The sequence below is a fragment of the Gopherus evgoodei genome, chromosome 4, assembly GCF_007399415.2.
Source record: "Gopherus evgoodei ecotype Sinaloan lineage chromosome 4, rGopEvg1_v1.p, whole genome shotgun sequence".
NCBI lineage: Eukaryota > Metazoa > Chordata > Testudines > Testudinidae > Gopherus > Gopherus evgoodei.
Genome location: NC_044325.1, coordinates 132,999,589 through 133,025,636, shown reverse-complemented (window position 1 = coordinate 133,025,636; position 26,048 = coordinate 132,999,589). Strand labels below are relative to the sequence as shown.

Here is a 26,048-nt window from a genome sequence, read left to right as displayed (position 1 = left end):
AATATCTGCCAGTCCACAGATCATGGCCTGCTATGTCCTTGACGTGGCAGCACTGGCTATGGCTGTCTGTGTATTTACACTATTGCAGCATCTAAATACAGGCACCATCGGGCTCCAGAGCTTCCAGAGCAACCAACTCAGGCTTACAAACCTGAAAAAGCCAACCTCACTTACCTCGGGAAGGCCTCCAGCTCAGCATGCAGTCCAAGGCACCAGCGAGAGAAGCTGCAGCTAAAAGTAGGACGATGTCCTGTCAGGCCCTTCTTAGCCCGGTTATGAAGCATAGTTAAGGTCCGGGCTAGGCTCCACATCGGAGGCCTTCCTGGAAGCAAGTTGTGCGTTCAGTGTAGACAGAGAGGCCACCTATTTGTAGTCCCCACGGGCTCATCCCCAGAGTCCCTGGCTTTGCATCTGCACTGGGAGTTTCAGGTGTCCCAACTCCACCAGTGAAAGCTATAGTGCAGGCAGGACAGGGTGGCCTCTGACACATCCCCAGGAATACCGGCCATACCCTGCCACCATGACCTGACATGAACCATTGTGACCTTGCAGGCACTGTGCATATGAGGTCATTCTGCCTGGGGCAGAGCCATGTCCGGTACTGGACAGGGACAAACCTTTCAAAAAATATGACTCTCCGGCTTCATACAGGATGCCTGACCTGCTAGACTTGGGCAACTTAGCCCCCACGTCATCTGCCTAAATCCGATTGGAAAATAAGGGTTTTTTTCCCTCAGAAAATTAACTTTTCAGCAAAATAATTTGGTCAAATTTTGAAATGTTTCTATTCAACATGGTGCCACGGTGCCTCATGGGAGTAATAGTTTGGGTGCCTTATGCTCCCATTCTCTATTACAGACTGGACTCCTTGGTGGGACTACATCTCCCATGATGCACCACTCTCTCCCCCTTGATGAGGGGAGGGGCCGCATCACAGGAAACATTATGGGAGATGTAGGAGAGAAGGGCATGGGGACATTTACAACCTGAGCCACTTTCCCCTTGTCCCGCTCTGTACCCCTCTCCCATCTCATAATCCTTTTTGATTTGAGCAGCCTCTGGCTGTCCCAGTTTTAAGAGTGAGCACCACAGTGAGACCCCGGGAGCGAGAACCCATCCGTAATGCTGCAGAGCTGCTGTCTTCCTTTTTTATTTGAGTTAAAGGTAAATCACATCCTTGTCTGTACAGTTCCCCTTTGAATACCTAGATACACTTCACCCTAAAAAAAGAAAGAAAAAAAAGAACAGTGCAGGCTACAATATCAGAACAGTACAACGGCTGTGAATAAATAATACTCTATGCTAGCTCAGGTAAACATCTCCTTGGTCTGACCATCTCAGGTCTCCGGGGTCGTTGGTGCCCCTTCCCCATACCAGTCATTTACGATTGTGTGGAGGGGGTGAAGCCAAGTTTGCTCTTTAGACATTAAAGGGGCTTTTGTAAATCAAGGTACGGCACATCTGGGACGGTCCCTGCTCTCTCTAGTGGCCAGTTGCCTAGCTCGGTGTTGTCCAGGTTGTTAGTATTGTCGGTTTCACAGCAGATGTACTGGTGCCAGATTTGCAGGAACGTGGTCCTGAATTTTTGGATCCGGAAGGCATAGACGATGGGGTTCATGGCCGAGTTCCCATGAGTCAAAAAAATAGCAATGTATGTCAGGATGCTGGGAGTCTGGCAGGATGGGCAGAACAAGGTGATGCAGTTGAGCGTGTGCAGCGGAAGCCAGCTCAGTGCAAACAGGAAGAGGACCAGTGCCAAGGACTTGGCAATCTTCAGCTCCTTCCCATAATATTTCTGAGGATCCGATGAGTTGGAGGAGACCTTCTTGTCGAGCTGCTTGCGGATCAGGTTGAAGACCTCCAGGTAGATGATGAGCATCAGCAGCAAGGGAGGCAGCACCCAGACAAAGAAGTTAAAATAGACCATGTACTCCATGCTGATGACATTCTCGAACTGGCACCTGATGACGAATGCCTTGTGGCTGGCGTTTGCCTCCTGAGTCCTCCTCATCTTGTTCAGGTTGTTCCAGCCAAATATGGGGGTCAGTCCCACGAGCAGGGAAACGATCCAGCAGCAAGCGATGGCTGCAGCTGCTCGTCTGGGGGTCACTACATTCTTGTACCTGCGGAGGAGACAGAAAACACCACGTGGTGTTAGATACAGGTGAAATCACAGCTTGGGTCACTTCTTAGCTCCATGCCCTGCAGCAAAAGGGGATTTTGAGAGATAAGCTCCCAGGGAATCACCCAAACAAGTGGCCCAATCTGCAGAAGAGCCCATGATGGATACATGTGGGATACTGAGCTCTTTGGAAAATCTGGCCTCAGCATCCACCCATACAGTGAATGCCTGAGGAGGGTAGTGAGGGTGCACCAGGAGGGGAGCACGGATCAAGGTGCTGAGATGAAATGGAGAGGCAAAGAGGCACAGGCAGGCTGGTCAGAGGCTGCAGAGGAGAAAGCTCCTGTGCTAGGAGGGGTGAGACTTTGTGGAGGCTGAGAGAGGGATGGAGACTGAATCTGGTCTTCCAGTGGTTTTACATTGACCTCAGAGGCCAGAGGCAGTTTTAAGCCCAAAGAGGGTGGGGGTCAGAGAATTGCTATGGGCCATTCACTTCTAGGTTACTGTTTGCAGCCCAGCCAAGTTAGCAGTGGCTGGAAGCAGAACACTCCACTCCCACGGTGGGAGCATTTCACACTCACTTTGCACAGGTGCAAATGACACACAATGGGCAGGGCCGGGCTCTCAGATCCTGTGACAAAATTATCCCCTACCTGTAAGTCAGGAGGGATTTTAAAGGGCCCGGATTGTAACCACAGCACAACGCCCTGTTATTTGGCATCACCGTGTGGCATAAATATCGGGTGACACTGACATGGCAAAGTCAGGGTGTCCCAGCAGAATGACATTATGGCTTTCTGGCGCTCTGCCCAAGGGAGCTCTCCAGCTCCATATGGCTGTGTTCAGCTGGTGTGGAGTGACCTGGGAAGCCCCACAGAAAAGAGTCCTGACACCGAGGCAGCAATCAACAAAAACCTTCCTCCTGTACCATCTGGTGGCTGGAGGAGAAATCAATCCCCACATACAGTCCCCAGCTAAAACCTCTCCAATGCATCATCAGGGATCTACAACCCATCCTGGACAATGATCCCACACTTTCACAGGCCTTGGGTGACAGGCCAGTCCTTGCCCACAGGCAACCTGCCAACCTGAAACATATTCTCACCAGTAACTGCACACCGCACCATAGTAACTCTAGCTCAGGAACCAATCCATGCAACAAACCTCGATGCCAACTCTGCCCACATATCTACACCAGCTACACCATCACAGGACCTAACGAGATTAGCCACACCATCACCGGTTCATTCACCTGCACGTCCACCAATGTAACATACGGCATCATATGCCAGCAATGCCCCTCTGCTATGTACATCGGCCAAACTGGACAGTCGCTACGGAAAAGGATAAATGGACACAAATCAGATATTAGGAATGGCAATATACAAAAACCTGTAGAACACTTCAACCTCCCTGGCCACACTATAGAAGACCTTAAGGTGGCCATCCTGCAGCAAAAAAACTTCAGGACCAGACTTCAAAGAGAAACTGCTGAACTTCAGTTCATCTGCAAATTTGACACCATCAGCTCAGGATTAAACAAAGACTGTGAATGGCTTGCCAATTACAAAAACAGTTTCTCCTCCCTTGGTTTTCACACCTCAACTGCTGGAACAGGGCCTCATCCTCCCTGATTGAACTACCTCATTATCTCTAGCTTGCCTGCATATATATACCTGCCCCTGGAAATTTCCACTACATGCATCTGACGAAATGGGTATTCATCCACGAAAGCTCATGCTCCAAAACGTCTGTTAGTCTATAAGGTGCCACAGGATTCTTTGCTGCTTTTACAGATCCAGACTAACACGGCTACCCCTCTGATACTTGACACCATGCAAGGCACTGCATTTAGCCGTATGGAGTGGAAATCCATCAACCTCATGAAGAAACTTGCACAAATACAGACAGATATCATCTTCCTTTCCAAATGCAAATGGATGGACATCATACCAAATGGACTAAAGGTAAAAAATCCACTGCTATCTACATACTACACAGACCACAGTGAGAGATTATGCCATGCTCTATCAAAGAAACTGAGGAACCATCTGATCAGCATCCTATACAGCAAACAGGAAAACATCAAAAAAGAGCTCTCCAACCTGGAGACTCTCATTAATAACTAAACTTCCATACAAACGGACTTCACTAAAATAAGACAGGAGATCTACATTACTCACTTCACCTCTCTACAAAGGAAAAAGGACTGTAAGCTGTCTAAACTCCTACCTGCCTCATGGGGCCACAACCGTGGTATCCCCAACCCACCGAGCAATATTGTCAGTCTATCCAACTACACACTCAGCCCAGAAGAAAAGTCTGTCCTATCTTGCGGACTCTCTTTCTGCCCTGCCACTCCCACCAAAATGATACAGTTCTGCGGCGATCTGGAAGCCTACTTTCGCCGTCTCCGACTCAAAGAATACTTTCAGGACAACACTGAACAGCGCACTGATACACAGGTACCCTCCCACTAACAGCACAAGAAGAAATCCACATGGACTCCTCCTGAGGGTCGAAATGACAGTCTGGACCTCTACATTGAATGCTTCCGCCGACGTGCACAGGCAGAAATTGTGGAAAAACAACATTGCTTGCCTCATAACCTAAGTCGTGCAGAACGCAATGCCGTCCACAGCCTCAGAAACCACCCAGACATTATCATCAAAGAGGGTGATAAAGGAGGTGCTGTTGTCATCATGGACAGGTCTGACTACCAAAAGGAGGCTGCCAGACAACTCTCCAACACCGAATTCTACAGGCCACTTCCCTCAGATCCCACTGAGAAATACACTAAGAAACTGCAGCATCTACTCAGGACACTCCCTACACTAATACCGGAACAAATCAACATACCCTTAGAGCCCCGACCAGGGTTATTCTATCTACTACCCAAGATCCACAAACCCAGAAATCCTGGACACCCCATCATCTCGGGCATTGGCACTCTCACTGAAGGACTGTCTGGATATGTGGACTCTCTACTCAGACCCTATGCCACCAGCACTCCCAGTTATCTCCGTGACACCACTGATTTCCTGAGGAAACTACAATGCATTGGTGACCTTCCAGAAAACACCATCCTAGCCACCATGGATGTAGAGGCTCTCTACACGAACATCCCACACACAGATGGAATACAAGCTGTCAGGAACAGTATCCCTGATGATGCCACAGCACAACTGGCTGCTGAACTCTGTGCCTTTACCCTCACACACAACTATTTCAAATTTGATGACATATATATCTCCAGATCAGTGGCACCGCTATGGGCACCCGCATGGCCCCACAATATGCCAACATTTTTATGGCTGACCTGGAACAATGCTTCCTCAGCTCTCGTCCACTCACGCTCCTTCTCTACCTACGCTACATTGATGACATCTTCATCATCTGGACCCATGGGAAGGAGTCTCTAGAAAAATTCCACCACAATTTCAACAGCTTCCACTCCACCATCAACCTCAGCCTGGATCAATCAACACAGGAGGTCCACTTCCTAAACACCACGGTGCAAATAAGTGATGGTCACATTACCACCACCCTATACCAAAAACCTACCGACTGCTATGCCTACCTTCATGCCTCCAGCTTCCATCCCGGGCACATCACACGATCCATTGTCTACAGCCAAGCACTGAGGTACAACCGCATCTGCTCTAACCCCTCAGACAGAGACCAACACCTACAAAATCTCCACCAAGCATTCTCAAAACTACAATACCCGCATGAGGAAATAAGGAAACAGATCAACAGAGCCAGACGTGTACCCAGAAGCCTCCTACTGCAAGACAAACCCAAGAAAGAAACCAACAGGACTCCACTGGCCATCACATACAGTCCCCAGCTAAAACCCCTCCAACGCATCATCAGGGATCTACAACCCATCCTGGACAATGATCCCACACTTTCACAGGCCTTGGGTGGCAGGCCAGTCCTCGCCCACAGGCAACCTGCCAACCTGAAACATATTCTCACCAGTAACTGCACACCGCACCATAGTAACTCTAGCTCAGGAACCAATCCATGCAACAAACCTCGATGCCAACTCTGCCCACATATCTACACCAGCTACACCATCACAGGACCTAACCAGATCAGCCACACCATCACCGGTTCATTCACCTGCACGTCCACCAATGTAATATACGCCATCATATGCCAGCAGTGCCCCTCTGCTATGTACATCGGCCAAACTGGACAGTCGCTACGGAAAAGGATAAACGGACACAAATCAGATATTAGGAATGGCAATATACAAAAACCTGTAGGAGAACACTTCAACCTCCCTGGCCACACTATAGCAGACCTTAAGGTGGCCATCCTGCAGCAAAAAAACTTCAGGACCAGACTTCAAAGAGAAACTGCTGAGCTTCAGTTCATCTGCAAATTTGACACCATCAGCTCAGGATTAAACATAGACTGTGAATGGCTTGCCAATTACAAAAACAGTTTCTCCTCCCTTGGTTTTCACACCTCAACTGCTAGAACAGGGCCTCATCCTCCCTGATTGAACTACCTCATTATCTCTAGCTTGCCTGCATATATATATCTGCCCCTGGAAATTTCCACTACATGCATCTGACGAAGTGGGTATTCACCCATGAAAGCTCATGCTCCAAAACGTCTGTTAGTCTATAAGGTGCCACAGGATTCTTTGCTGCTTTTACAATCCCCCACTGCTGCCAGTATGAGAAGCTTCTGGATAAGGGCTTTTTCATTTCCTAATATATCAGTTCCCGAGGACCACGCCTGCCTTCTCTGAGGCCTGGGCTGAGGGGCGGGAGAGACAAAGATTGTCTATTCTTAGGTGGTGCTTTGCACGGCTCAGCTCCCAGCACCTCTGTTCAGCTCTCCAATGTACCCACCTGCCACAGGAAAACATTCTGGGGTTGTTCCCCTTTTCAAAATATTGTCATGACCAATCAATAAAGCCTGGAAGGTCTTATTTCACCCGCCTAACAAAAGTTTTAGCATCAGAACAGCAGGTCTTGCCTTCCCTGCTTTAGCAGAAGATCTCCGAGGAGGGTTTGGAGGTGAGGGGCAAAAGTTTTAGCAGTGCTTAACTGAAGGGATGGAGGTGTTGAAACTTTAACCAAGAATGCCTTTCTATCTACAGTTTGTTGGGCATTTCAATTGCATAGGTGTGAACACCAACAAACTAGAACGTAGCTCAGTCTGACTAACCCTCCCTCCCTCACCCATTGCTCAGGTTTCACGTCTGTGGTGCTGATGGTATCATAATCCTACCAGATCTCTAGAGTCTCCTAGGGAAAACTGGGGAGACAAGCCCAGTAGCTCGGATGAAAAGACAAAACCGAAAGGAACTGTACCATCCCCCGTCACTTCAGGGGGGGTTATACACAAGAAAGCAAAGTAAGGGCTCAACCCAATCTTTCCCCATTGCAGGTCACCTTCAACGTCAGCTCTCTGGGCTTTTGCTGTCCTAATACGCAGGATGTCAGAAGGTGGAGTGAGCCTAATGGAGTGTGTCATGGCCCCCCAGAGCAGTGTGAGGAGGGGAGGTGCGGAAGGAAAGGCTGCTAATCTCATTAGAGCACTGAGCATAAATTATTCAATAACCATAAGCGTGCTCTGGTCTATCTATCAGCGGAGAAGGGTTTGTTGCAGTCAATCCCCATTTGTTTCCCCTGCTAAGCACCTCTTGTCTGGGAAATGATTCCTATCAACCAGAGGGGCAGGCTGGTTCCCACGGGAAGGATGGCGGGGCTGAGAATTGCTTGCTGTTCCCTTTGCGAGCTGAGCCCGTGTTCTGAGTTGGTGATTTATACTCCAGGAAGGGAGCAGCCTCTGGGAAGAAGCGGGTGACTCAGGAGAAAGGCGCCATGTGGCTTGAAAAGCAAGGCAGGGGCCCTGGGAGCAGAGGGAGCAAGGAAGGGCTGGCTGGCGGCAAGCACAGGGGAGCTTGGGTGGCATCACTCTCTACTCAGAGTGGTCTTGTGAATTTGGACAGAGCAGGGAAAAGGGGGATATTCCTCCCTTGGAGCAATTGGGGGCAGGATCCTCCAGGACTAGAGAGAACTCCGGAAAATGGCGAGCCCCTGGAAGGGCTGTGGACTGGAGGGGCAGCGAAGCTGGGATAGAGAGCTCCTCCAGGGAGCCAGGCAGGGGGCTGGGATGGGGACTCCCTCAGAGGGAGTGGGGTGGAACATCCCCTGTATATGCCACATCTTTTACAGATGTCTAAATACTGCCATTGGGACTATTTCTTGTATCCCTCCAACTGGGAAAGCCAGCGCCTTTGCCACCCTGAGTCCGGTGGTGCCAAGCTCAGGGGAAAGGGGAATTATAACCGACCGGTTTCAAACCCTCTCGCAAGGACCTGCCTACAGCCATGCCCACATGCAGCCTATTCTCTCCGGCCCTCGCCGGGCTAGGAACAAGCCACTGGGAACCCCCATCCAACGAGCTGCAGCTCCCATTTCTCAGCTTCAGATAGTGGATTTTCTGGGAGTGGCGTGTCCAGGCTTCTGTTGATTTGAGTGGGAGCTGAGCAGGTTCCATACCAGTCCTGGTGCAGGCCCCTCAGAGCAGCGTCACTTAGCAGGGAGGGAATGGTGAGGAGGGGCTGTATCTCTGGCGAGAGGGATAGCTCAGAGATTGGGGCTCCTTGAATCTGCTGTGGGGCTTGTCAGGGCTGGAGGTAGTTGGAGAGCTGGGCCAGTGCGGAGAGTAGGGGGGTGGGGTGGACAGAGGGCGTGATACTTTAATTGCCTCCACATACTGCATTTTACAGCAGGGATTGATGCTGTCTCAGTCTGATGAATCTGTCTCCAGTGCCCAGAGGCCCCTGGTGAGGAGCCCTTTCTGGGCTCGGACCCGGGACAGCAGCCAGGAAGCTGCTCAGACAGCATCTCTGCCATTGCCTGTTTCGATTCTAGGTATTTACAGCTTGTGTATTTGAACCCCAGGAGAAAGGAGCTCTGGCTGTGTCGCTCCCGCTTTCCACTAACCAGTGGCCATATGGCTGGCATGGTATCCCAGAGGAGGGAGGACGTTGGGGGGTGGGGGGGACATGCAGGGAACCTGTCTTTGCTGGATGCCTTCCCCACCCTGCAGCAAAGCACTTCAGCCAGCTGGAAATGATAAGCACCCTGCAAAGCTCCGGGGTGTGTGCAAGCCAGTGCTGCCCAGAAGCAGCACACAGCACGCACCCTCGCTGCACGCACAAACACACTCCCTTCTCACTTCCACGCCACCGAACCCCATTCCCTGTGCTCCCTCATCTGTCTGTATCCACCTGGGGTCTTGCCTTCTACTTCAATCAGAAGCTCCTTGGGGGGTGGGCAGTCGTTTTGCTGTGTTTGTACAGTGCCTGGCACAACGGGGGCTGGGCCATGTCAGGGGGTTCCCTACGGGCTATGGTAACGCAAATAACACTCAGCCCCATGGTCCCCCTGTACTCCACTACACCCTCCCAGTGCCTGCACCCCCGCTTCCCCACACGGCCCAGCCACGTCACGCCCAGCTTGCTAAACCCATCCCCTTTGCATCCCACATCCCATTGGCGACACCTTCAGCGCCCTCCCTACCTGGTGACACACCTAGATCACGCCCGGCCTCTCCACCCCCACCAACACAAAGATCCCGCCACAGCTACTACCTATGCCCCACTATACACCTTCTCCTGCCTGCACCCACTCCCTACTCACACAGGTCCCTTGCACACCATCTCCCCTGATCACACACACAGAGTGTAACCACTCTCCCACCCAACCCTCCCACAATCCTACCTTCCGACCCCCCCACCCACATACATCCTGCCCTAAAGCCCCCATCAGCCCTCTACATAACCTGTCTGATCCATCTTGGGCATTTGTAACGGCCATGCATCAGCACATCACCTGCCATCCTGCCTGCTCCCCTGTCTCTGCACGTGCCCACGATTCAGTTCCCGGTACTGTACGGGTTTCACAAGCCATAGAGGACTCCCTTCCCTCAATTGCACTGGGGAGAACAGACCCCAGATTCAGGGACCCTCAGACAGCTCTTCTCCACAGCCTGTGGGTGGGAATATAAAATGTTGGCAGGAGACTATGTCAGAGATGGGATCGGAATGTGTGCGTTTGCATGTTTCTGTGTCGGTGTGCACACGTGCATAGGCACTCGCATGTCTGTGAATAGGTGTTTGTGCACGCTTCCCTTCCCTTTGTTACCATTATTGCTTTGTGCCCGAGAATGACACGTTGCACCATGGATAATGGTGCACATGCCTCTCGAAGAGCTTGCAAGAAGAGGCAGGAGGAGTCAGCGACACTGGGAGAAGGGTAGGACAAGACATAGAACAGCACTAGTGTGAGCTCACTTGGGAGACACTAATGCCCAAGGCTGGGGGCGGTAAAGTTTTCTTCCATCATAAGCATGACACCCCCCACCCAGGTACTGCCATCTACCGAACCGCTGACTTATCCGGATAAATAAACAAAGTGAAATAGTGGAATTAATAACACCTAACCCAATCAGAACCAAACATCCTACCCCAAGGATTGACCCTGAAAACAGAAGCGTCAGAGATACCAGAAAGTCCACTAGGGACTTGACTATCTCACATGGAAGGTGCCCAGTTCCTATTGTGATGGGCACCGGCATAAAACTCTGACAGATAGATAGATGTCATCCTCTTTTATGTCATCCCCTCAAGTCCTCTCTGCTCTGCCAGTGCCCCCCTGGGTACCCTTTTCGTTTTCTTCCTCATGCTTCTTCCATCTTCACATCACTCCCTCGCCTCATTGAAATCCCACCCAACACTCAACTCCAGCCACGGAGCCCATGTGAAGTGAGGGACCATCGGAGTGTGAATGGACCTCACCCTCCTCTGTCCTCCATCCATCTCCAGGACTGTTTTTACCTTCATTTATGTCATCCTGAATTTAGTCCTCCTCAGGGCAGGACTGTGGGTTTATGTGGTACCTGGCACTTGTTCAGGTGCTCGAAAAATCACATTAATAGCAAATACCTTCATTATTGTTATGCCTCATGGTTAGAAGTGAAGAAAGGCAGAACAAGGAGAGACGGCTGGGAGTTAAAACCAGACTGATTCAAATTAGAAATCAGGGTCAAATGTTTAACTATGAGGATGATTGACCCTTGGAACAAACTCCCCAGGGAAGTGGCAGATTCTCCATCTCTTGATGTCTTCAGACCCAGACTGGAGCCTTTCTGGAAAAGAGACTTTAGCCAAACACACATTATTGGGCTCAATACAGAGATAACTGAGTGAAATTTAATGACTTCTGTTATGCAGGAAGCTAGACTAGCTGATGTAATGGTCCCGTCTGGCCTTCAGCTCTATGAATTTACACTTTTATTACATCCCCCTTCAGTATCTCATCATTGTGCTAATGGGTTTTCCTTCTTTCTTGGTTTTCAGCTCCCCCTATCACCACGATAGGGGAGCTTCACACTGAACAGCACAACATTCAAGTTACAATTACAGTATTTTTCAAAACAACCTCTGCTTTAAAGCTTAGCCTGATTCCATTTCCAGCAACCACCTCTTACTGCCAGTCAGAGTTGGTGGCTGAGCATGGCCCTGTTGACATTAGAGAAATTTGTACTCATGTATTATCTATGATTCCATTCTCCAGGGCAAACCACGAATGGAGCCGGAAGACATGTTTCTTCATCCAAAAGGATTTTATTTCTTACAAAAAATGTTTTTTGGGCAGTTCAAACATTTTTAATGGCCAGGTCGTTTGGAATTTTTCAATTTCATTTGGGTTTAATTTGAAACAAAATATTTTCAGGTTTTGGGCCCTTCCCATCCTTTTCCAGTGGAAAAAGGAGGGGGAGGGAGAGATGGGGGGAAATACCCTCAAAACTGCCCCTCCCCCCAAATTATTAATTTAGATTCAAATCAAAATGAAATGTTTCCATTTTGTTTTCACAAAAAATGAAAAATTTTGGAGAAAATTTTCACATGAAACAAATGTTTTTAGTTTCTTTGGCTTTTTTGTTTGTAGAAAATAGCTATAATTTTCCAAGTAGCCCTAGCAGCTGTGCTGGACTCAAATAAAGTAATTCTTACATGGTACATCTTATTCCAATAAGATCCCCAGGGAAATAAATCAGTGAAAAGTTCTCTAAGAAAACAGGGCTCAGCTAATCACATGAAGCTGGACAAAGTGAGTGGGGATGGGAAAGTAAAACTGAAATGCAGCTTATCTGAGTTATTATTATGCAGAAATAAAAGCCAGAATGGCTGCTGATCTCACGGAAACCCCCTGACAAAAAGGCTTTGATCTCTGGTGGCTTAGGTTTCTGATCCTTTTTCCCTTGCCTATCTTTGCTTCAGATCTTGCAGACTCCTGGAGGCCGCTGCACAAAGACATGGAGGATGAGCGCTATGAAGAATTGTGAAACCTCAGATGTTTCTCCAGGAAGCGTTTAAAGGACACTTTGTAAAAAAGTTAAAGATTTATGAGACTGAAGTTGGATACTTATTCCCAGCTGCTTGCTCACTGACTGGAAATAATCACTTATCACCAGAGGGAGTCATAATGTAAACTTGTTAATTTATCACTGTTCTTTACTTCTGTGATAACAGCCCCCCAAAGGGTTACTGGGTGCAGTCCGCATATGCTGGAAGTGAGCTCTAGGCCCAGGGCTATGTCTTATGTTCCTAAAAGCTCACGCTTCAAGGTTTCAACCAGCCACTCGCAGGGGTCAGAAAGGGATGTCCCCTCGCAATGCGTTCTGTTTTTGTTTTTTTAAATCTCCTTCCTCTGAAGCATCCAGGATGGCTGCAGCTGGAGATGGGACATAGGAAGAGGAGTGCCAGGGCTCTGTGGTGGCACTGAGCAACTGCTCTCTGAGGAGCTTGGCTGGCTGTTTCTTGCTCACATGTCCCGGGTCTAACTGATTGCCAGATGTGGGGTTGGCAAGGAATTTCCCCCCAGGTCAGATTGGCCAGGGCCCTGGGGTTTTTTGCCTTCCTCCACAGCTAGGGCTGCCAACTTTCTAATCACACAAAACTGAACACCTTTGCCCTGCCCCCTCCCTGAGGCCCCACCTCCACTCCCTCCATCCTCCCTCCCTCCGTTGCTCGCTTTCCCCCATCCTCACTCACTTTCACCAGGCTGGGGCAGGGGGTTGGGGTGCAGGAGGGAGTGAGGGCTCCAGCTGGGGGTTCAAGCTCTGCAGTGGGGCTGGGGATGAGTTGGGGGGTGCAGGAGGGGACTCTGGGCTGGAGCCGAGGGGTGCGGGAGCAGGCTCAGGGCTGAGGCAGGGGGTTGGTGTGCAGGAGGGGGCACAGGCTCCATCTGTGGGTCTGGGCTCTGCGATGGGGTTGGGGATGAGGGGTTTAGGGTACAGGAGGGGGATCAGGGCTGGGGAAAGTGGTTGGGGTGCAGGAGGGGTGAGAGCTCCGGCTGGGGGTTCAAGCTCTGGCGTGGGGCCAGGGATGAGTGGTTTGGGGTGCAGGAGGGGGCTCCAGGCTGGAGCCAAGGGGTGCGAGAGCAGGCTAAGGGCTGGGGCAGGGGGTTGGTGTGTGGGAGGGGGTGCACGCTCTGGGAAAGATGAGGGGTTTGTGGTGCAGGAAGGGGCTCAGGGTTAGGGGGTTGGGGTACAGGAGGAGGTGGGGGTGTAGGCTCTGGGAGGGTGCTTAGGCCTGGGGAGTAGGGTGTGGGAGGGGGCTCAGGGCTGGGGCAGAGGGTTGGGGTGCAGACTCTGGGAGGGAGTTTGGGTGCGGGTGGGGACTCAGGTGGGCTTGGGGTGTGGGAGGTGATGTGGGGTGTGGGTTCTGGCTGGGCAGTGCTTACCTCAGGTGGTTCCCAGTCGGTGGTGCAGTGGGGCTAAGAGAGGTTCCCTGCCTGCCCTGGCTCCACGCGGCTCCGGGAAGTGGCCAGCATGTCTGGCTCCTAGGCGCAGGGACAACCAGGCGGCTCTGTACCGTGTGTGCTGCCTGCCCCCGCAGGTGCTGCCCCCGCAGCTCCCATTGTCCATGGTTCCTGGCCAATGGGAGCTGCGGAGCCGGCGCTTGGGCAGAGTGGAGCTTCCTTGATTGCCCCTGCACCGCAGGGACATGCCAGCCACTTCTGGGAGTTGTGTGGAGCCGGGCAGGGAGCCTGCCTTAGCCCCACTGCACCGCTGACCGGACTTCTAGTCAAAAACCGGACACCTAGCAACCCTATCTGCATCACGTGGCGCAGGTCACTTGCCAGGATTATATTGGTCTCTCTCATGTAATCATTTCTCTGCCGTTGCGGGGGCCTTGGGCACTGGTGCACTTCAGACCCTCCTGTTCCCTGCCTGTGGCCCATAATAGTCTAGTCTTCTGTGAGCTGTAAGACTTTGGTCTCATTTCAATTGTGTGGTTTAGTGTACGGATGCTGGGTGGGGTTGGTGTCCTGTGATACATGAGAAGGCAGGCTGGATGATCTGCTGGTTCCTTCTGGCCTAAAACTCTGTAACTCCAGAAACCACAGCCTCTGCCCTAGGGAGCTCATGTGATGGCTCATGTGATGGCTGCCATCTTGGCCAGACCCAGGAATTGACTCAGGGATCTCCACAGCTGTTAGAGCTGTAACAGACTCGCACCCTCTGGATCAGGCACAGAGGAGTACACAGCACACACCACCAGAGGGTTCTGGGCCAAGGACGCTCATTTCAAATGTCTGAAAGCAGCAACCATTCAGACCCTGGCTGAAACCCCCTACATGAAAGCCCTCATCACGGCTAGCAGCCAGGGATCTCCAGAGCTAAAAGCACGAGCTGCTACAGCTTGAGCTCCAGAGGCTACCTCACCAGGTGGGACTGTAACAGACTCCCACCCCTGCAGATCAGACACAGAAAGGGCTCTATAACCATGAAGTCACCCTTACAGACTTATGGCAGAAAACATAGGAAAGAAGAGAACTAGTGTTTGACTGATGGACAAGACAGTCTGGTACAGAGAGTCTCAGACACAAAGAATGTCTCCGAACTGACACCATGGCCAAGAAGATGGGAAGAGTTCCAACTTCTTCACCAGACAGGCTGCAAAAACACAACCCACAGAACTCTGCATAAACTCAGCCAGAGTCCAGCACCTTCTGCTGTCTTCTCACTTTGTAGAGAAAATCTGTCACATTGGGGACAGCTGCATGGGCCACTGAGAGCAAGACCAGATGCACAGCACCCTTCTCCAAAGCATTCATCCCAGTCACACAATGAGTCCTGGAGGTACTGATGCCAACCAGCTGCGACGCTGACCCTGGGCGTGTCTGGGTGGTATGGAGAACAGTTGGGACCCTGCCTCTAAAGAACTGTCAACATCTCCCATGAGTGGAATCTACCACCTACGCTACAGCATGTGGAAGCCTCGCCTTTGACTTTGCAGACTACCTGGGTCTAGGCTTCCTCTCCTAAGCAAGCTTATTGAAAATCTAGCAAACAGTCTGCAGTGCTAACTGCCAGTATCTTCAATCACTGTCAAGCTTCAGGTCAGAGGATGGTATGGAGACAGAACCTGTTGCTCCGGTGGGTGGCCTCCTCCTGTTCGTAGGCATGGGATGTCCATCCACACTCATCCTGCTGGGTCCCTCTGCAGCTTTGGAGTCTAAATCCTCCTGCGTCACCTGTGGAATGGAAACTCCCAGAAATGGCTCAGGTCCTTCCTCTCAGGGTGAACCTGGACAGTGTAAGTGATGTACCAGGGCCAGGGTGGTGAGCGGGGCTCAGAGGTGCGACTGGCAGTGGGAGTAACACAACCAAGTGGATGGCTCCCAAGCAGTCAGGTCAGCACCACGGGGAAGCAGAAACATCCGCAGATACAATGAGAGGTGTCATTTCTTTTGTGTAAATGCCTCAGTGCCTTTTGTTTTTTAAAAGCCTGATCCAAAGCCCCATTGAAAGTAATGGGAGTCTTTCTGTTGGGCCAGTAACGTGCAATGGGGTTAGCTGGTCATGGAAGCTGCTATTCTCCACAGTCTCCCACCAGCCTCCACCTACCAGGAACCTTCGGTGCTATCCAGGACCCACCCAATGCACCGACATGCAGGAGCCCCCGGGCTGCCACTGCTTCTCTGCTCCAAAGCAAAACATATGCTTCTGAATTAGATGCATTCTCAGTAGCTCCAAATAGCTGGTCATAAGGGCTATGAATAAACAGGGCCTGTCATAAATATAGAGAAAAGAGTAGCATAAAATCCCTCCTTGGCAGCTGTACTGAATTGCTTTACCTGCAAGGGGTTAAAAAGCTCAAATAACCTAGTTGGCACCTGACCAGAAGGACCAATGAGGAAAGAAGATACTTTCAAATCTGGGGAAGTAGGATTTGTTTGTGGCTCTCTTTGTTTGTTCCCTCTCAGGATGGAGGGAGAGACCAAGCAGGTACATCTCCTGAAAAAACCTGGAATGACCCTTCTAAAATTACAGAAATTGTAAGTAGGGCAAGGAAATGTGTTAAGTTATCTTTTGTTTTGGCTTGTGAGTTTTCCTATTCTACAAAGGTAGTTTTATTCCTGTTTTTGTAACTGTGAAGCTGAGTCCAGAGGGGAGTCCTCTGTGTTTAAAATCTTTTTATTACCCTGAAAAGTTACCTTCCATCTTGATTTTCCAGGTGTGATTCTTTTACTTTTTTTTTTTTTTTTACTTTTTCTTTATAATAAAGTTCTTCTTTTAAGAACCCGATTTGATTTTAGTGTCCTGAAGATAAAGGGTCTGGTCTGTACTCACATTGCTAAGAAAATTAGTTGGTATATTATTCTCAAACCTCCCCAGGAAAGGGGGTGAAGCGACTTGGGGGGATATTTTGGGGGGATAGGGATTCCAAGAGACCATTCCCTGAATTTTTGTGTAAATCACTTGGTGGTGGCAGCAATACCATCCAAGAACAAGGAAAGGAATTTGTGCCTTGGGGAAGTTTTTAACCTAATCCGGTAGAATATAAGCTTATGGGGTCTTTCATGCAGGTCCCCACATCTGTACCCCAGAGTTCAGAGTTGTGGGGGGGGGGAACCCTGACAGGGCCATTATAGATACTGTTGTGACTAGAACTCCATCGTGCCTGAGAGAGCTGTGAAAGGGCGACCTGTGGTTAAAGCACCTGGCCAGGAGTTGGCACAGCAGGCTTCTATTTAAGGCTCGGCCTCAGACTCCTTACCTGACCACGGGCAAATCATTTAAACACCACTTGGGTCAGTGCCCTTGTTTGTTTCATCACAGTGGGTGACGAGGGCAGGAAAGGGCTCTGCACACGCACGTACAATGTTTCTTCTCCTGCCCTTTTTTAAACCTTAGGCCTGGCCTACACTTCAAAGTTCAGCGGGGAGAACTCTGTCGGTCAGGGTGTGGTTTTATTTACCAGTCTTTCATACCAGGACCAGCTCCACTGTGGATGCAGTTACACCAGTGCCTTCTCCTAGTACACATATCCCCTTCCCAAGCAGAACTGCTGTACCAGCAGAAAGCTTCTTTATACGACTGTAAGCAGGGCCGGTGCAAGGAAGTTTCGCCTAGGGCGCGAAACTTCCACCTTGCATGCCCCCCAGCTAACCCTGCCCGCCCCCAAGCAGCTAACTCAGTCCTCCACCTGGGGAGCCCCCCCACTGCAGCAGCTACCCCCCCACCGCGACAGCTAACCCCTCTCCCCCCCGCCACCCCATGGCAACTAACCCTGCCTGGGGAGACTTCCCCTCTTCCCCCTGCAGCAAACCCTGCCTGGGGAGACCTCCTGCGGAAACTAAGCCTGCCTGAGTAGCCCGCCCCAGCTCACCTCGGCTCCGCCTCCTCCACAGAGCGCGTTGGCGCTGCTCAAATTCTCCTCCAAACCCAGGCTTGCAGCGCTGATTGGAGGAGACTTAGAGCTGGGCTGTGTGCTCAGCGGAGGAGCCAGAGCGGAGGTGAGCTGGGGCAGGGAGCGGTTCCCCTGTGCGCCCCCCCTTGTTATTGCGGGCAACGCTCTCCGAGTCCCCCCCTCCCCCAGCTCACCTCCACCTCCTCACCTGAGGAGGCTTTTAGGTGCCCCCAACCACCAGGCGCCCTAGGCGGCTGCCTAGTTTGCCTAAATGGTTGCACCGGCCCTGGCTGTAAGTGAGCCCACACTAGGATGTGGGTGTGGGCGGTGGCTCTGCTTTAGCTATACCAGTAGAGTTAACTCAGTGCAACTTACTAGTGGAGACAAGGCCGCAGCAGCGCTAGGAAGGTCAGCCTGAGCGTCCCCACTCTGGTGGATATGGAGAGGCTCCTGCCTATTTAATCTTAAACCCAAAAACTTGCCTTTCAGCTCTTTATTCAGGCATTTGAGCATTAGCAAAAGCAACCTGAACCCACAGGCCCTGACCCTGGCCAGTATCCGAGCAGCTCCGGGGACTGCAGCCAAGGTGGCTTTCAGTCCCTTTGCAGCTCCTTGATTCGTGGGCTGTCCAGGGTCCATCTTGCTCCATGATATAAGCTAGAGCAGTCGAGGGGGAAAAGAGCTCACCTACTTTCTCTTACCTTAACCCCATCTCTGCTGCACAGAGAGTGTGAGGCTCTTTGAGATCCCCAGAGAGAAATGCTCTCGGGCCTTGTCTACACACAGGGGAACAGTGCTGCTGGCTTTCAGGCTCTCTGGGCATGTGCTCAGGTGGCTAGTCTGGATGGGCATAGCTTCTCTGCTCCTGGTGCAAACTAGCCAGATTAAAGCTAGCTAGAGCACATCTACACATGCAGGGGCAGCCAGTGGAGAAGAATGCCCTGTGGTTGATACTAAATATGAACTGTGAACACAGCTAATCGCTAGCAGCCTGTCCTCTGTCCACAGGCCACCAACTACACCTTTAACTGCATTGTAAACCCGTACACCAAGCAACATCCTGCTTCCTAGTTCTGCACTGCCCACTGATGCTGCATTGGCTTTACAGACACAAGCTGAACTAATTGAAGGCCACTGGAAACCAGGATTTTGTGTCCCCACCCTGGGTTTACTCTGGTTTAACTAAATTGTTTAACAAGTCCAGTGCGTGTCCAGGGCCAGGATTATAGCGTGTTTTATTAATAAAGACACTCTGATGTTTACTGGTAGCTCTGCTGGCAGCAGTGTTCATGACCCCAGAAGTCACTGATCACTAGTTTTGATGGAAATGTCCTAGTGACATCGATGAAGAGAAATACGAGAGAAAAAAAATCCATGTTGCAGAAATTGACCAGTCCTTCCTTTTCCTGTCCACAGTGCCCACAGTGTTTTCTTAGCGGCTCAATGAGTGGAGTCGGATCTGACTAGCATCCTTGTTGGAAAAGCACTAAACATTGGATAAACAACAAACGGCGGCAAAAAATAAAAAATCAGCAGAAACGTGACCAGTTCTGTGCTTCCAGCCTTGTCAAAGTGACGGGGAGAAGCCGGGTCCAGGAAAAGCAAAATGCAAATGTGACAGCTGCATTTGCTTAGGCCTGACAATTAAAGCAGGAGAATGACCCTTCAGGACACTTGTATGGAAATGACTGTGTCCAGGAGAGGAGGAAAAGGCAGGGGTGAGAGGGAGAGAATTTATGAAGGCAAATGGGCCAAGTCGGCTGAAGAATAAATGGATCAGTGAATCTGTCCTACTGAGTGAGAGCAGGCAACATAAGACGAACAAGAAAATGACAGTTTTGCAGAAAGCGCCAGTGAGGGTAAATTAGGATGGCATAATGGCTAACATTTTCCAAAGCATCTTGCCTACACATAGAAGTTATATCCCTTTAATTATACCTGTACAGTGAAAGCTGGACAGCTTCCCTGGGGCAGATGAAGTTATCCGGGTATAAAAGCAGACACCAGTGTAGATGATTCCCATACAGGATGATCACATTTATACTAGCCAACACTACGGGTGGTAATAGTGCCACTCTGTTGATAAAAAGTCACCCCACACCTCTCCACTGACACTGGTACAATATCTGTATATAGTCCCAGCCTAACTGAATCCCAGCTGGCTTCTCTAACGACGTGTTCCCCCACCTATCTTGCCTGTGGGGCCCAAGCCAGCCGTAATGCTCAGAGCAAGCCTACTGGAGTTGGTCCTGCACAAAAGGCATCCCAGGGGCACCAGGTCAGGAATTTTTTGGTGCTAATTGCTGTGTATGTGCCCTTATACCCAATTGTCCAGTGTTCTGCCAAAATCTGCAAAAATTCCAGGAAAAACAGGATTCTTCCAAACTCATATCCCATACAAGCGGCCATTCCTACAGTATTTATGGTATATACCCAAACTCCTCCAGCTTTCAGGCTGCAGAGGTCTGACTTTTCACCAGCTTTGCACCTTGTGTGTCATTTACAGGGTATGTTTACACTTCGAGCTGGAGATGTAGTTTCTCCCACATCTGGTAGTGGGACAAAATCAGATGTGCTTTTGTTAGACAGGAGACACCATTTTTAACAGCACACCGCTCTTTCTCCTTTGGCATGACCTGGAAAGCAACATGCATGTGGGGTCATGCTGCTGGGGGCTGCACAGTGTGCCCTTAAAGATGGTACCCCCTCTGGCGGCATGTCGTCACACGCACTGTGTGTGCGAGGTCACACCAGCAGGGGTGAGGCAGTGCACTCATCAAAATGGCATCCCTTGTGGGGCGTGACCTCACAATCACTGCACATGAGAGGTCACATGAGTGAGGGCTGGCCCATGCTGCTTCCGGAAGTAATGTCTAGTGTTCTGGGAATGTGTGTGAGGCTACCGTAGTGTAGACGTGTCCAGAGTGGTGCAAACCTTTCTGGTCTGATTTGGGTGCATTTCATACTTCATTTGCACGGATGTAAATGATGCATGGCTCAGGGAAGGGTTGACCCAGGCTCAGCTGCCCAGGGAGGGTCAGCTGCATCTGATCTAGGACTTTCAGTCTCCAGGCAGATGCTTTCAAGTCAGCATTGAACCCTGTATTAGGGTCCTTAATACAGAAAGCCTATTTCCCCATCCCCTGTATGGCTCAGAGTGGAAAGCCCTGGGAACTAGGACACACGCTGCCCTCATAGCATGGATGGAGAGGACCCTGCCTGGCCTTCTCCCTGTTCCTCACACACCCATCCCTGCCCAGCTCTGGGCTCGGAGAGTCACAGGACCACGACAGGGACTTTGACCCCCTGTCCAGGCCTGTCGCCAAAGAAGAGCTTGCTGCAGATGTTAGCAAGTTCTCCTGGCTATCTTTGCATGGACATACGGCATTGATTCAAAGCCAGACCAAGCAGAGCAAGGACGAGCAGATCAAGGTGAATCCCAGCACTGGAGGCCAACAGATCTCTCCCGGTGGATAAACGAGAGCGACAACAAACAGGGAGCCATTGGCACGAATTTGCTTCATTCTACACTCGCTCCCTCACTTTGCTTAAGGCTTGAAGAGGATGGGGATGAGAACGCTGCTCCCAGCGTTATCACAGCACAGAGTGTGTTTCATTTACAAAGAGCAAGGCTGCCTGCAGGTGAAGCTGAACCAGAGTGATTCCATTATACCCTGTGCACTGTTCTGTCCGTGTGGCTGAGCTGCTTCCAGTCTAACTCACCTGGTTCCCTGTGCATCTGGTGTCCCCACTCCCCCAGGAACAGTCCCTCCAGGGAACACGGGCCCTCTGACTCCAGTTCCACCGACATAGCCTAAGTGCAGGGACCTGGGAGAAATGGGTCAGAACTGTCTGGGAAAAAATTCTGGGGCCAGGTCATGTTATCAGTTGGGCACACTCAACTTGCAGCGTGACAGGGCCCAGGCTCAGTGGGCTAGTTCAAAGTAGCCACATCCATAGCCTGGCTTGGCCTGGTTTCCTCTCCATGCTGTGACTGTGGGTGCAGACACTTGCGTGGTAGAAGGGTGCCCAACTAGATACCTGGAGGGTGTTTTACAACGCTTGGCCTCTCTTTATAGAGAGTTACCGGAATCATACAGAGTTGGCACTGCTCCCTGACTGGTGAACTGAAGTTGTTTAATCCATTAGGACAATGAATGAGTAGTGAATACAGATTGAGGACCACTCTATGCAAACAAAAGCTCAGATATCAACAAATAGGAACTAACAAGGGATATTGCCACAGTTAGACTGCACACCTGTTTGGAGGCTGAATGAGTGTTCACAAGCACTGTTGACTACAGGTTCAGGCCAGCTCTCATGCATATTAAGTAGAAGACACATTTAGCCCAGAACCTTCATAAATTCCAAGGCCAGAAGGGACCACTGTGATCATCTGGCCTGACCTCCTGCATAGCACAGGCCAGAGACCTGCCCTGAGTTAATTCCTGTTGGAACGACAGCAGATCTTCTAGAAAAACATCCAGTCTTGATTTAAAATTTCCCAGCAATGGCAAATCCACCTAGCCCTTGGCAAGTTGTTCCAATGGTTAATTATCCTCACTTTAAAAACTGCGTCTTATTTCTTGTCTAACCCAGTCCACCCACTGGAACTTGTTATACCTTTGCCTGCTAAACTGAAGAGCTCTCTCTTCAGACACTGCTGTTCTCCAGGACCTTAGAAATAGTCACAACGATACCGACTGGGGCGTGTTAATTGAGAGTTGATATTAGGCTCAATGTAGGGAAGTAACTGGGTGGAATTCTATGGCCGGTGTTATATAAGTAGGGCCCTACCAAATTCGTAGCCATGAAAAATGTGTCATGGACCATGAAATCTGGTCTCCCCCCGTGAAATCTGGTCTTTTGTGTGCTTTTATCCTCTACTACACAGATTTCACGGGGGGAAACCAGCATTTCTCAAATTGGGGGTCCCGACCCGAAAGGGAGTTGTGGAGGGGGAGAGGGGGGGTTACAAGGTTATTTTACGGGTTGGTTGTGGTATTGCCACCCTTACTTCTGTGCTGCCTTCAGAGCTAGGCAGTCGGAGAGCAGTGCTTTTGGCCAGGCACCCAGCTCCGAAGGCAGTGCCCTGCCAACAGCAGCGCAGAAATAAGGGTGGCAGTACCATATCGTACCAGCTCTGAAGGCAGAGCCACCACCAGGAGCAGCACAGAAGTAAGGATGGCCTGGCATGGTATTGCCACCCTTACTTCTGCACTGCTATCTTCAGAGCTGGGTGGCTGGAGAATGGCGGCTGCTGACAGCTCTGCAGGCAGCAGCACAGAAGTAAGGGTGGCAATACCGTGCTGCTGCTCTCCAGCTGCCCAGCTCTGAAGGCAGCGCTGCCACCAGCAGCAGGGCAGAAGTAAGGGAAGCAGTACTGCAACCTCCCTTCCAACCCCCCCACAAGTCCTTTTTGGGTCAGGACCTCTACAATTACAATAACGGGAAATTTCAAATTTAAGTAGCTGAAATCATAAAATGTACTCTTTTTAAAATCATGTTAAATTGACCAAAATGGACTATGAATTTAGTAGGGCTCTATATATAGGAAGTCAAACTAGACGATCTGATGGATTCTTCTTGCTTTAATGTAGGAATTTATGAAGAAAGATCCACATTCCACTCTCCAGAAGCAAGCCACAGACTTCCAGGAAGCTACAGATCCCCTGCTAGGTGCCCTGCCCTCATCCAGTAGTACAGCAAAGTAACATTAGCTCCAGATCCACCCACAGACAACGTCCTACTCCCTATGACAACTGAATGGAACCAGCCAGCGAAAACAGAGAACAAAGAAGAAGTGCTGCAAATTAGCGAGGCCTTTAGGAAATAACCACTGGAATGTGGGAAGTAAGGAGCAGGTGGGATCGCTATGTAAGATGTGTGGCGTGCATGGCAACCTCTCACCCCTTCTGCGTCCTTCGTACCATACGATACTGCACAGGATGTAATGGATGTTGTCCAAAGAAGGCAAAGAAATGGAAGTAACCAGTGATCAGTGTGTGATATGGGCATATTCTCACATATTTCATACTTCAGCCAAGCAGTAAAAACAGTGATTTAATGTTCATAAAGTTGATCCTCATCCTCTGGGAATGTTTTACTCACTGACTGACCCTCTTTGATTTGTAGCATTCACTCTGTTCCCGACGGGTTTAAAATAAACTCGCAAGATATGAGCAATGATACCTCACGAAGGCTGGGTTTACCGTCTCTGACACGCAGCGCTCGGGTGCTGTGAGGCACGGTTCAAAACAGAATGGGGACATTATCTCAGCAATATAATGTTGTTATTTAATAACATGGACGATGCAAATGAAATCCAGAAGGCCAGAAATGTATCACTGGCGTCAGAAAAGTGCCATGTGCTTTTCAAACAGCCTGTTTCCAATCAAAATTATTATTATTATTATTATTACTACTACTACTATTTTTTTTTTTAGCTCCGCAGCTCCTAGGAGCCACTGTCATGGACCGGGACTCTGTGGTGACAGGTGCTGTACAACACACAGCAAAACGACAGTCCCTGGCTCAAAGAGCTTCTGTTGAACCCATCCACTCAAGCAAAGCCATGCTAAGAGGCAGCAGTGGCCCCTTCTACCAAAGCCAACTGCTGGTGTGGCATCAGCGGGAGGTGCCTAAACCCCCGGTTTGATCTGTCATGTCAGGCTCTGTCCAGACTCAGGCAGACGCCTCTGCGTGGCTTCCAAAGAGACCTCTGGGGAAAAAGCTAGGGACACCTTGTCACTGCTACGTTATTGTTCTATGCAAATATTGTAGTGATCTAATTTGCATAGATGCATACACCGCACGTTTGCATCTGACCATAAACTTTAGTTTTAAAACACCGTGTCACGGATTTAAGGCAGGTGAAAGGTCTTGGATTAATATCCCTGGTGTTTTACATGATCCATGTATCTACAGGGCAGCAGTAGGGGAAGCTACCCACATATATGGCCCTGCCAGCAGGCATCAACTCTGATCTGGAGGATTCCTCAGAGGTAGCTCAGTCTTTATGGCCCATTCTATTCTTGGCCCCTCTGCTGAGCCCATCCATTAGTGAACGCCTGCCTGGGTTAGAGCACTCCACGCTGCAGCATTTGTTCCCTGGATTTTCAGGGCGCTGCACTGGGTTTTTGTGCCCAGAGACCATGAGATCTTGGCAAGGGACGATTTCACCATATTGCCAACCCAGAGCACTCAAAAATAATAGCTGAGGCATGAAACAATGCAATTGGCTTAACCTTAAGACAGTGAAAAATAAAAGCTGGGTGTTTGTTTGTTTGTTTTCTGGTTATTGAGCCTTTGGATCCCACCCTGGTCACATTTTCAAGCTATTCTCTGCAATCACAGGGGTTAGAAACTTGCTTTCTTTAAAATGAAAGCTAAGGTTCTCACATAATAACATGATTCCAGGAGCTGGGGCTTTAAGTAAAACACCAAATATCATGAAACTAGCAATAGTTGGCTACACTGATTTTTCTCGCCAAGCCGTCATGCATTACAAGACAAAAGAAAATATCGAGATGTTTATAAAAGCCATTTCCATCCTCACAACTGAACATCTGCTGTTTTGGTAAAGAATAGTACATTGTATTTACACTTTTGAGACTACAAACCAATATAGCGGCGATTGGCCACCCTTCCTAGATTAAATCTGGACACAGGATACTTTCTTTAAAATCTGTACTAACAATGAATTGGGGAAGGTGACTCTCCTACGATCTCACTCAACTCAAGCTTTTCTTCACAGCCATGAAGGCTAAAATCATAATTTTTTAAACTGTAAACTGAGATTCTGTCATCACCACCTGACACCAGGATCTGGGACTAGAAACATCCCAGTGTTGCCAGCTCACATGGCTTTATTACGAGTCTCATGAGTCACACTTTTCTTGAAGCCTCATGTCCTGGCATCACGCGATTAGAGAAGAATCTCAGCTTTGCTTTAAGAAAGAAAGTTCCCAGCCCTCCTGGTTGTGGAGAAGAGTTGGAAAATGTGACTCCCAATGACTCAGGACCCGGAAAGTGAAGAACAAGAACCCAACATTTATTATTTTTATAATCTCCTGACTTTTACATCAATCTTACCATTTTTTGGGAGGGTGACTCATGATTGGGAATGTTTGCAAATGGTACAGCTGCAGTTTCTAAGTTTAACACTGGTGAGAGGTCTAATAAACT

The 26,048-nt window shown here is 49.9% G+C and overlaps 1 protein-coding gene across 3 annotated transcripts in view; it reads right to left on the bottom strand.

The window, feature by feature from the left end:
• Nucleotides 1–998: 998 nt before the first annotated feature.
• The window catches only part of ADORA1 (adenosine A1 receptor), an 87,215-nt gene continuing 62,165 nt past the window's right edge, over nucleotides 999–26,048 (bottom strand). For all 3 annotated transcript variants that reach the window (XM_030561142.1, XM_030561144.1, XM_030561143.1), the window contains exon 3: nucleotides 999–2,123. In XM_030561142.1, coding sequence (XP_030417002.1) covers nucleotides 1,427–2,123 — 697 coding nt within the window. In that variant the 3' untranslated portion in view covers nucleotides 999–1,426. The remainder of the gene's footprint in view (nucleotides 2,124–26,048) is intronic.